Source organism: Oryctolagus cuniculus, chromosome 16 (genome assembly GCF_051225735.1).
Source record: "Oryctolagus cuniculus isolate XC-2025 breed Fujian yellow rabbit chromosome 16, ASM5122573v1, whole genome shotgun sequence".
Lineage (NCBI taxonomy): Eukaryota > Metazoa > Chordata > Mammalia > Lagomorpha > Leporidae > Oryctolagus > Oryctolagus cuniculus.
The window spans coordinates 20,405,178-20,416,934 of NC_142882.1; the positions used below are offsets into that span (position 1 = coordinate 20,405,178).

Here is an 11,757-nt window from a genome sequence, read left to right on the forward strand (position 1 = left end):
CACATGTAAGTGCCTATGAGGAGGCGGGGTCTCCCCGCCCCCTGCTGTGAGCACCCTTGGGTGGGAGGCTGCAGAGGGTTCTCTTTCTGCAGGGTCGTGTGTACACACAGCTCTGTGCCTTTGCAACATCAGAACTGATAAAAGGCCCCGCAAGCCCGAGCAGGACAAGCCCTTCTCGGCCAGGCCACGGTTCTGCTGGTGTCTGGGGCCCAGCCTGGGCACTGTGGGGGCTGGGCCGCAGCCGAGACCGTCCCTTGGTGGGCGCTGCAGAGACGTCACCCGGCATCCTGGCCTGGACCAGGGGAACCCCTCCTCCCACAGCCCCGGTCCCCGCCTGCAGGTCCCCACAGGCCTCGGGGGCCAGGGACCCTGGGCAGACGAGGGCAGCCACGGACAGCCGGGCATCTCCGTGTTTATCTGGATGGACAAGCCGGTGTATGAGCCCCCAACACCAGGGTGGGCGGCCGGCGCAGGCCAGCAGTGGGAGGGGGCAGAGTGAGGGCCGGCCATAGCCTGGGGTTGCCGCTCCCCCCTCCTCCTGTCTCCCTGCCTTCATAGTGTCTTCACTGTCTCCCCACACCTGAGGCCTGGGACCCCCTCCCTCCTTTTGTGGTTCCTTCCTGGGGGATCTTAGCCCTGGGGGAAGCCCGGGTGGGGGTCTTTTGCCGCAGAGGGAGGGTGGTGGGCGCTCCTGGCTGGCTGCTCCCACGCAAACAGGCCTCGGCAGCTTTGCTGAGCTCTGGGGGACCCACCTTTGAGGTCCTAATAGCCATTTATTCATATGAGAGAGAGAGAGAGAGAGAGAGAGGACTACCCACTTGTTCACTCTCCAGACACGCACAGGAGCTGGAACCAAAGCAAGGCGCCCGGAAGTCGATCCTGCTCCCGTCCCTAGATGTCAGGAACCCAGTGCCTTGAGCGGTCACCGCTGCCCCCCGGGGTCAGCCTCAGCAGGGAGCTGGGGTTAGGAGCCAGAGCTGGGCGGAGGGGATGACGGGTGAATGGATGGACAGGCAGGGTCTCTTGTGCCGAGACCAGTGGGGCGGGGGCGAGGCTCAAAAAATGTCTCCAGGCCTTGCCACGTGCCCCAGGGGACAGGACGCTGTGGCGGAGGACTTTGGAGCCGGTGCCCCAGCTGTGCCCGTGTGCAGGGCCAGCATTGGCTGGGGAGGAAGCTGGGGGGGGGGCATTGCTGAGATGGGAGACGCTGAGACTTCTCCCCTGCCCTCCCCGCCCCTCCCCGCCTTGGCCCCTCTCAGAGCCCCTCCTGCTGCAGCTGCCCCGTGACCAAGACCTCCGACATGGTCCCCTCAGCCGCCTGCTGTCTTCCACGTCAGGGAGAATGGAGAAGGGGTGGCCGACCACCTCCAGTGCGCGGTGGGCACGTAGTGTGAAAACCAGGGAGGGCACTGAGCATTGAACCGGGGACGCAGGCAGGCACCCCTCTGGCCAGGGCAGGCTGCGCTCTGCTGGGGCTGGAGCAGAGGTGCTAAGGACTGCTCCGCCCAGAGCGGGGTGAGGATGCTCCGCCCAGCGGTAGACCAGATGGACACATGACGGCGGGCCAGTGAGACTGCAGGGGAGTGGAAACCCTGCTCTCGCCTGGTGACGTCATAGCAGCAAACGTCACAGCAGAGCAGCCTCCTTGTGTGTTAGCGGCAAACACAGCACTGCACTGCCCGTCCGGTTGTATTAAAAAAAAACAACACAAGAACACAGCCAGTTACGTACCGGATGTATGAGGGTACTTGAAGTTCAAGGAGAAATGGAATTCAAAGATAAGTTTATTTTGGTGCAAAAAAAAAAAAAAAAACCACAAAATTGTAATTTGAGCTGGCGCTGTGGGCTAAGCCTCTGCCTGCAGCTCCCCACAGGGATGCCGGTTCAAGTCCCGGCTGCTCCATTTCTGATCCAGCTCCCTGCTAATGTGCCTGGGAAAGCAGTAGAGGATGGCCCAAGTCCTTAGGCCCCTGCACCCGTGTGGGAGACCCGGATGGAGCTCCTGGCTGCTGGCTTCGGATGGGCCCCGATCCTACCGTGTGGCCATTTGGGGAGTGAACCAGCCGATGGAAGACCTTTCTCTCTGTCTCTCCCTCTCTCTCTGTAACTCTAACTTTCAAATACAGAAGTGTTTCACAGGGGCCACACACTATTTTTTGAAACTCATGCATACTTTTTTGTGGTTTGTGGGTTTCAGATTCTGTGCCAAAATCAGCATCTCCTAATTCTTTTTTTCATGACACATTTGGAGGAACTCTTGTAATACTTGATAATGACAATAAGCTACTAGACTGTTGGTTTACATGTTAACTAGGCTTTTGGTCATTTAAAAGAAAAAGATTTATTTATTTGCAAGTTAGAGTTACAGACGTGTGTGTGTGTGTGTGTGTGTGTGTGTGAGATTGAGAGAGAGAGAGAGAGAGAGAGAGAGAGAGAGAGAGGTCTTCCACCCGCTGGTTCACTCCCCAGATGACTGCAACAGGTGGAGCTTAGTCAATCCGAAGCCAGGAGCTTCTTCCAGGTCTCCCATGCAAGTGCAGGGGCCCAAGCACTTGGGCCATCTTCCACTGCTTTCCCAGGCCACAGCAGAGAGCTGGATGGGTAGTGGAGCAGCCGGGATTCGAACCAGCACCCATGTGAGGTGCCGGCGACACAGACGGAGACTTAGCCTAGTACATCATAGTCTCCAGCAAAGCCGTGTACCCTCCTCTGGCCTCACTGTCCCGACTGTAGAATGGGCACAGACCCCAGGATGTCAGCTGTGGGGGCTGGTGTGGGGTGGGGGCTGTGAATTCCATCTCAAAGTCCTCTCTGCCTCCCCCTCTGTGAGAAGGTGGCTGCACGCAGCGACCTCCAACATGGCTGTTCTCAGGATGCCCCAGCTGTCCAGCTTCCGGGCAGACCTCCAGAGCCTGGCGCAGGGGAGGCAGGTGCCGCCGGTGTTGGCCAGGGGCCTGCAGGCCCAAGCTGGGATCTCGGAGTGGCAGGCAGGGCTCGGGCACCCGGGCTCCAGCCTTTTGTGAAATGTTGTCACCGTTTATTATTAGTGTTGTTATGAGAAAAAGAGAGGTCTTCATCTCCTGGCTCACTCCCCCAAATGAATCGGGCGGCCAGGGCTGGGCCAGGCCAAGCCGGGAGCTCCATCCGGGTCTCCCATGCAGGTGGCAGGGGCCCCAGCACTGGCGCCACCCCCTGGTGCCTCCCGGGGTGACCCCGGGTGGGGTGCAGCATCCTGATTGCTGTGCTGTGTGGGGGACACCTGTCGCAGTTGTCGGGTTTTGGCTGGTTTTGCCTTTCTGGGCAAAGACGAACTGCCTGCCTGCAGAGGGGGCGGGGTAGGGGTGTGAGGCTGGGGGTGACCAGCTTTGCTCTTCGTCAATGAGGCCGGTGTGGGGGCGCCCTGGGGTTCTCATGCCTGCTCTGTGGTGGGTGGGGGTACAGAGGAGGTAGCCCTGTCGCCCCCCTGGGGTGGGGATGGGCAGGGGATGCCCAGCTTTGAGCGCCCTTTCCTGGTAGGACCCGGGAGGTGCGCACCCTTAACCCATCCGCCCCACTCAGACCCTAGACCCCAGGAACTGCCCCCAGGACCCTTGTATCTCAGCTCTGCCACCCCCCGGGAGGCCAGGCCTGCCTGAGCAGAGGGCAGAGGGGCCGGGCTGACCCTGATTTGGGCTTCCTCCCCCAGCGGCTCCTTGGCAGAGGTACGAGGTGGCGGAACACTGGGTCACTCTTCTACTTTGACGGGGTACTGCTGGCCCCAGGGCGGCCGCGTGGCTGCGAACAGAGCACTCCCCGTGCCGGAGGTCCCCAGAGCGCTCAGATCCACAGGGCGGGCGAGAGGGCTGATGGCGTGCGGGGGGGTCTCCTTTCCCGGTGGGAGAACGTTCCGGAGGCGACAGCGGCTGCACGGTTTTAGGAATGGCCTCTGTGCCGCGCACACGCAGGCACAAATCCGAGCAGGTGTGGCCCCTTTTCCCCAGCCGGGAGCCCCGGAATTGAACACGGGATGAAATCTCTGCCGGGCACCCCGAAATCAGCCAGTTCTGGGCTCCCGTTTTGGGGGCACCACAGAGCACTGGAGACTAGCTCAGCACCCCCGGGAGCCTGGTGCCGCCCACTGTCCCCGCAGATCCCCAGCAGGTGCCTCTCGGGACCCAGGAGGGGCGGGCATGGGAGCGGGGGCGTGGCTGGTGGGGGCGTGGCTGCGGAGGGCACGCCTGAGTGGTGTGGTTGGGGAGTGAACGTGACAGGGGCGTGGCCACGGAGGGGGCGTGGCTGAGAGTGCTGAGCAGGGATGGGATGGGGCTGAGTTGGGGGTGCAAAGAGGGCAGGGGGCGGGGCTATTAATGTAGGAGGCGTGTCTTGGGAAATGCGCTGGGGTGAACGTGCAGGGGGCGTGGCTGGGGAGGTCGTGGGGAGTTGGGGTGGGGGTGCAGAGTGAGTAGGTTGGGGGTGGGAGGGAAAGAGGGCAGAGTGATTCTTCAGGGTGGGGTGTCAGTGCCGAGGGGGTGGGGTTTGCAGGGGGAGGAGTGAATGAGAAGGGGGCGGAGCTCGGGGTGGGGCTAAGAGGGCGGAGCGGACTTTCTCCTCCACATCCTAGAGGGTCCTGGCCGAGACCCACGGAGGCCAAGGGCACCGCAGTGCTGCGGGGGGGGGGGAGTTCCTTTCAAAATTTTAAAAAAGATTATTTATTTGAAAGGCAGAGTTACAGAGAAGTAGAGAACTAGAGAGGTCTTCCATCCTCTGGTTCACTCCCCAAATGGTCATGATCGCTGGAGCTGAGCTGATCCGAAGCCAGGAGCCTCCTCCAGGTCTCCCACATGGGTGCAGGGGCCAGCCCGCCCGTGGGCGTGGCGCCCCTCTGTCCACCGCCCCCTCCCCTCCTCCCCTCTCCACTCCCAGCTCCTGAAGGTCCCTCCCCGAGGTCCCCCTCGCTTCCAGAGCAGCCGCCCCCAGACTCGGGTCCTACACCTACGACGATCACCTGGGCCCCTTGGATTGGGGCGCCCGCAGAGGGGCGTGAACCTAGTGCGAGCCAGCCGGGAAGCCCTGGACTCAGACCTGGAGCCCAACGGAGAGACAGAGGACAGATGAGCGCCGAGGCGCCGCCCACGGCCTCCCCCACCTGCCCAGCGAGGCGACGCCTCCAATGAGGCATCCTCTTCCAGTATTTGCAGGTGGGGTGCAGGGCGAGGCTGAGCCCTCCCAGGACTGGACTCCAGGACCCCAAAGGCCTGCAACAGCTGGGCAGGGTCGGGCACAGAGCTCCATCTGTGCCTCCCACGGCGGTGCCAGGGACCCAGGTACTCATGGCTGCTGCCTTCCAGGGTCTGGATTGGAAACAGAGGAGCTGGGACTCAAACCCAGGCGCTCCGTGTCTGCCTCCGGGGGAGGGATGCCCCGGGGACACCCGCTGCCCCTCATCAGCGTGCCTGGGGCCAAGTCCCGGCTCTGCTTGAGTCCAGCTGTCTTCTAGGGCACACCCCGGGCGGCGGCACATGGTGGCTGAAGCACTTGGAGCCCCTGCCACCCACGTGGCGCATGGAGTTCCTGGCTTTTCACTCTCTGGCCATGCCCCCTGCAGTTCGAGGCCCCCTCCACGGTCCTTACCCAGCCACACCCCCTGCAAGTTCATTATTCAACCATACCCCCCGTATTTATGCCCTAGCCACGCCTCCAGGCTTTGGCTTGGCTCAGCCCTGCGCACAATCCGGGAGTGAACCGGTGGGTGGGAGCATGCGTGTTTCCTCTCTCTCGCTCTCCCCTTAGATGAAAGGTTTTTGGGGAACAAGGCTGGGGGCCTGGGCTGCAGCATCTGAGCCCCCTGCACGCACTGTGCACGCTGATGTTGACATAAAACAGAGAGAACGGCGGGCTAAGGAGGAGGGAAGGGGCTGGTGTCCTGGGCTCCGGGTGGGGCTGCCCACGCCGGGGAGGCCCAAGGCCACTCGGACCGCCCCCACGAGCGGGGTGGAGCCAGAGGCTGAGTGCAAGGACCTGGGCGTGGTGTCCAGCCCATCTGCATCTCATTCCTCGTGGATTTCTCGCCCCCCCCCCCCCACGCCCTGGGGCCGCTGTAATGGAGTCCCTCAAACCAGGTCGCTGAGGACAGGACATTTATTGCTTCACGGGCCTGGAGGCCGGGGCTCCCAAAGCAGGGTGTGGGCAGGGGGCCCCTCTCCGGCCTCCGGGGGAACCTCTCCTGCGCCTCGGCTCGCGGCTGCACCGCGCCAGCCTGTACCAGCGTCCACACGCGGCTTCCCTTCTCGGCTCTAGCTCCGCCCCTGGCGCCTTTAGCTCCTCCCCTGTGCTTTGGTGCCCCGCCCATCGCGTCTCTCCCCGCCCCTGCGCCTCTAGCCACGCCCCTTGCCCCCGCCCCGCGCGCCTCTAACCCCATCCCCTCGCGTCTCTGGCTCCGCCCCTCACGCAGACGTCAATCATAGCAGGTGTCAGCAGGTGCTCCAGGATGGCTCCATTTCCAAGGTTCCAGGAAGGGCGCGAATTTGTGAGGGAGGCCCCCCCAGTACTCTTGTCGCCCGCTCTTGACGGGGTGGGGGTGGAGTGGGGGCGAGCGGTGGGGGGGGGCGTCCCTCACAGCAGGGAGGAGGAGCGAGTGCCCGAGGCCGCCGGGCCGCCGCCCTCCCCCGAGGCCTTGGAGGCCGTGGCGCCCCCTGGCGGCCGGCGGGAGAGCCCCTCGCGCACCTTGTCCCTGAACTCGGCCGAGACGTAGTAGTACACGAAGGGGTCCACGCAGCTGTTGAGCGTGCTGACCGCCAGGCTGGGCACGTAGGCGCCGTACAGGTCGCCCCAGCCGCCGTGGCGCGGGTTCGTGTAGTGCAGCAGTAGCAGGACGTTGCTGGGCGTGAAGAAGCCCACGGCCGAGGCCAGCACCAGCGCGGTCAGCCGCAGCGCGTGGCCGTAGCGCTGCCCGCCGGCCGCCAGCGTGCGCAGCGTGGCCCCGTGGCACAGCAGCATGGCCAGCAGGGGCAGGAAGCAGCCGAGCAGCGCCAGGCAGGTGAAGGCCGGCCGCCAGTAGGCCAGCTGCGCGTCCTGGGGCAGCACGTCGTGGCACAGCACGCGGTCCGAGCCGGCCAGCCGGAAGGTCTGGCGCTGCATGAGCAGGGGCGCCGCCAGGGCGGCGGCCGAGAGCCAGGCGGCGGCGCAGAGCCCGGCGGCCAGGCGCTGGCCGCGCAGGGCCCGCGCCCGCAGCGGGTGCACCAGGGCCAGGTAGCGGTCCAGGCTGACGGCGGCCAGCAGCAGCAGCGAGCCGTACATGTGGCCGTAGAGGGCGGCGGTGGCGGCGCGGCAGGCGGCCTCGCCGAAGGGCCAGCGCTGGCCCCGCAGGTGGTAGGCGAGGCGGGGTGGCAGCACCAGGGCCAGCAGCAGGTCGGCGGCCGCCAGGTTCATGAGCAGCAGGGTGGAGGGCAGGCGGGGCACGCGCGTGGCCAGCACCCACAGCGCCAGCCCGTTGGCGGGCAGCCCCACCACCAGCACCAGTCCGTAGAGGCCCGGCACGAGCCGGGTGGGCACCCAGCCCAGCAGCAGCTGCTGAGAGCCGTTGGACAGCCGCAGCGTGTGGCTGTCATTGAGGCACGGCTGGCCAGGGAAGCTGCGGGGGCGTGCTGGAAGGAGAGAGACAGTGGAGCCCCCTGCTGGAGAGAGAGAGAGAGAGAGAGAGAGAGGGATGCAACTGTCAATCAGGGGTAGGGGCAGGGGTCGCTTAGGAGCTGCGGTCTCTCCGGCTGATGCAGGGGATGGAGTGTCCCCCCGGGGGACGTGGCCCAGCCCCCAGGACCACAGAGGGGTCCCCAGCTCCCTCTCCCCACACGCCCCACCCCCACCCCCCCACAGCTCCATCTCTGCAGTCCACCACGGCCCAGGCTGGGTTCACTCACCTTCATCACCCGTCGGGTTTTCCGTCTCGTCGTAGTCACTGGGGGCCTGGGTGCTGCGTCCCAGGCTGCGCCCCAGCATCAGCGCCCAGAGGAGCAGGAGCCGGAGCCGCCACATGCTGCTGGGCGGGCGGGCGGCCAGGGCTGCTATGGGCTGCGGCCTCTCTCCCCTTCACAGGGCTTCCTGCCCCCCTGACCCCTCTGCCCCCAGCTTCCGGAGCCGGGGCGGAGGCACAGGCAGTGTCCCCACGGGGAGATAAACCCGGGAGGCACAGCCCCTGCCCCCACAGGCCCACTAGAGCGCCCCTGGTCCCCCTGGGGGAGCCCCGAGTGTACACTGCCCCGGCGGGGAGGAGGGGTGGTGCTCCAGGCCATGGGGCACCTGAGATGCCTCTGGCCAGTGCAGAGCCCGACCAGCAAGACGGGAGGGGGTCCCCAGCCACAGCCCCTGTTCTGGGCCCCTGTCCAGCCCAGGATGTGTCTGTGGCCTGAGTGCTCACTTCCTGCTGGCACAGCAGGGCGGGGGGAGTGGCCATCGGGGGCTCTTGGCCCTTCCTGAAGCCCCCCCTCCCATCCCCACTTCCTCCTCTCCCTGTGGGGCAGGGCAGGAGCCTGCTTTGCGGGGTCAGAGGTCCACAGCCTGATGAGGGCCTCTCCCAAGCACCTGTGACCTCTGAGGGGGCCCCGTCCCCTCCGGCTGCCCCAGAACCTTCCCCCTGGGGAGGAGCAGCAGAGGTGCAAGGTGCCTGGTGAGCCTGGGGTCTTGTGGGAATAGCTGGGGGTGTGGGGGAGCATCTTGGTCCCTGGCGCTGCCCTGGGGTCTCAGTGGACCTCAGCCGGTGCCCCCTTGGGAGGCGCCGGTCTGTCCCTGGTTGTCACAGCCGCTCAGCTCCTGGTCCTGGCTCACCCCCAGCCTGGGGTCCCCCGGGGGTGACTCCCAAAGGCAAGGACCAGGCCCCTCCCTCCTCCAGCTGCCCCCCATCCCTGCACCGGGGCACCGGATGGGCACAGTTCATGCACCCTGGGAAGATGGTAAACTGAGGCACAGGGTGGGGTGCCTTCCTGGGGCCCATACCCAACCCCACAGGGCTGCCCGGCCCACCCGGGGGAGGGTGGAGGGGCTGGCGTGGCTGTTTCCTGCCCTTGGAGCCCTGGTCTGGTCACACACTCGGGGACTCCCGGCACCAGCCAGCCAGGAAGTGACTGAGCAGAATGTGGGAAGGCAGGCGGCCCCCCTCTGGCAAGCGGGGGCCCGGGTGTCGCTCCCCCTCTTCATGGAGGAACGACACTAAGCCCTGCCTAGGCTTCATATCCGAGTCACGGCCCCATTATGTCGCTCCCCCTCTTCATGGAGGAACGACACTAAGCCCTGCCTAGGCTTCATATCCAAGTCACGGCACCATTATGTCGCTCCCCCTCTTCGTGGAGGAACGACACAGGACCCTGCGCTGTTCTTTTGTCTGCTCGGCCCTCCCCGGGTTTGCTGCTGGTTCTTCCCGGGTTGGCTACTATCCCTTCCACCTCCGTGGAAGGGCAGTTCCCCCTGGCCACATTCCCCACTTCCGCAGGGGAGCGGCACACCGCCGGCCGGCTCTCTTGGGGGCTGCACAGGTGTTCCCCTTAGATGTTCCCCCTTAGATGTTCCTCTTAGATGTTCCTGGTGCATGCCGTCTCTCTCCTCCTTTATAGTCCTCCTCTGCCAATCCCAACTCGGCTGCCCACACGCCGAGTACGCTGCTCTCCTCCAATCAGTAGCAAGTCCTACAGTTTATTGGTTGAACTGGAGGCAGCTGTGCGGAAGCTGTTTACTTCTCTCCCAGCGCCATATTGTGGGAGAGCAGATGCATAGAATAAGTCCCAATTCCAGTAACTCAGTCCAGTCCGGGCTGCTCCCCACACCCGGGGAACCCTGCCTGGGACACTGGCCCCGCCCTCCCTGGGAACCACTCAAGAGGACATCTGCCTCTGGGGACAGGAGCCAAACGCCCACCACCGCCACACACCCCTTCCCATGGCTGGAACTTTCCCGAGTGTGCAATGACACTCCCTGAAAAACTCATTTTGGGGAGCAGATGTGCAGCCAAGGGCTGGTGCTGTGGCGCAGCCGGGTCTCCTACTTAGGTGCAGGGGCCCAAGCACTTGGGCCATCTTCCACTGCCTTCCCAGGCCACAGCAGAGAGCTGGATGGGAAGTGGAGCAGCCGGGACTCGATCCGGCGCCCGTGTGGGATGCCGGCATCGCAGGCCGGGGCTTTAACCCGCTGCGCCACTTTAACATCCGTGAGCCTTGCAGACATGGTGCTCACGGCGATGAGCCTGACGCAGAGGGACAGGTCCTGGTGCTTCCATTCCCGGGGCGGGGGGGCCCGGAGCTGTCAGAGCCACGGACAGCAGTGGGCAAGCCACGGGGACACAGCACCAGGCTCGGGAGGTGAGAAAGTTTGAGATGTCGGTGCCGCTGAACCTTGCACTTAATGGCTAAGGTGGTGAACTTCATGTTGCCTCTTTTATCACGTTAAGTGGTGTTCACAAATGGGGAGATGGCAAAGTGACACGGGTTCGTAGCTTGTCCTGGGTTTTCTTTCCAAAAAGTTTCAAGATTTATTTGAAAGAATGAGAGAAAGAGGTCTTCCATCCGTTGTTTCCCTCCCCAGGCGGCTGCAATGGCCAGGTGGGGCCAGGCGCTTCCTCCGGGTCTCCCACACGGGTGCAGGGGCCCAAGGGCTTGGGCCATCTTCTGCTGCTTTGCACATTAGACCGTAAGTGGAGCAGCTGGGACTCAGCCGGCGCCAGCACCAGCCCCCACCCCGTGGTGCTGGCTACCCTGTGGGGTTGGACGGCCGTGCAGGGACAGGGGTCGCCATGGCAGTGTCCACAAGGCCCTTTCCTGTCCTGCACCCCCCCCTCCCGCCGCCATCTGTCACCATCCCTCACTGGCTCCCTGCGCTCAGCAGTGGGCATTTGCAATCCTCTGCGTCCCTGGGTGCCCTGGACGCACGTTGTGTTCCACCGTGGGCCGCTGTCTGCGTGTGGCGCGGGTGGGCGTCACCAACCTGCGGGCGTCTGCGTGGCAGCCGAGTGCGGGTGTGGGTATGGCTGCGGGAGGCACTCGGGCAGGCAGACAGCCCTCCAGCCCCAGCCCCACCCCAGGTGTGGGAGGTGCACCTGCCCTGGGGGGGCGCGAGGAGCTGGGGGAGGGGAGACGCTGGGCCGCGAGCACGCGGGCTGCCCTTGTGTCACTGGGCACAGCGGCAGATTCAGCACCCACGTGACCCCCCGAGGCTCCCACACAGGCTGGGTCCGACGCTCAGGGTCTCACAAGACAGCGATCCAGGGGCCCCAGGGGCTGCACCCTCACCCGCCGCTCCCTCCCCAGCACAGCCAGGGTGCCTTTGGGGGCGGCAGGTGTCCCGCCCCACCCCCCCACGTCATTGGTCTCAGGTCCACGCACTGGAGGTCACCCAGGAAACCTGCACCTCTTCTGTCCTGGGCCCAGGCGCCCCTCCCGGGGGCTGTAGGCTGGCGGCACCCCCTAAGGTGGGCCGGGGCCACCCTTGGGAAGCCCTGGGAGGCAGCAAGTACTTGGGGGTGGGGGTGGGGGCAGCGCCTGGGGCAGGGTGAGCAGGGCCGCGCCGAGGAGGGGCTCCGTGGCAGGGGTGTGGGAGGAGCTGTGGCTCCGGGGTGTGCGGTGGGCTTCGGTGCGGCCAGCGTGGTCTTTGTTCAGCTTTGCGTGCCCAGCGCTCGGCTGAGGGAAATCTTCCCATCCCAGGCCCGCGGGAGAATGTTCTAGAAAGCACACCGTGTCGCAGCCAGGGTGGCTCCCTGGGACGCAGGGCGGGGGGCGGGCTGTGATGGATGGGGGAGCG

At 65.1% G+C, this 11,757-nt stretch overlaps 1 protein-coding gene across 2 annotated transcripts; it reads right to left on the reverse strand.

The window, feature by feature from the left end:
- Nucleotides 1-6,096: 6,096 nt before the first annotated feature.
- F2RL3 (F2R like thrombin or trypsin receptor 3) lies at nucleotides 6,097-8,548 on the reverse strand. 2 transcript variants are annotated; one of them, XM_070058937.2, is made up of 2 exons: nucleotides 7,896-8,548; nucleotides 6,097-7,649 (listed from the first exon to the last, which is right to left on the reverse strand). In XM_070058937.2, exons 1-2 carry the CDS (start codon nucleotides 8,008-8,010, stop codon nucleotides 6,592-6,594), a joined length of 1,173 nt encoding a protein of 390 aa, XP_069915038.1. In that variant the 5' UTR covers nucleotides 8,011-8,548; the 3' UTR covers nucleotides 6,097-6,591. The 2 variants fall into 2 exon arrangements, with proteins under 2 accessions (XP_069915038.1, XP_051691649.2); XM_051835689.3 differs by having other exon boundaries at nucleotides 6,097-7,652.
- Between the last annotated feature and the right edge of the window lie 3,209 nt (nucleotides 8,549-11,757).

Coding starts and splice junctions, on each gene's coding strand:
- F2RL3 (XM_051835689.3), bottom strand. CDS start 8,010: ATGTGGCGGCTCCGGCTCCTGCTCCTCTGGGCGCTGATGCTGGGGCGC. Junction 7,653..7,895: donor AAACCCGACGGGTGATGAAG/GTGAGTGAACCC, acceptor CTCTCTCTCCAG/CAGGGGGCTCCACTGTCTCT.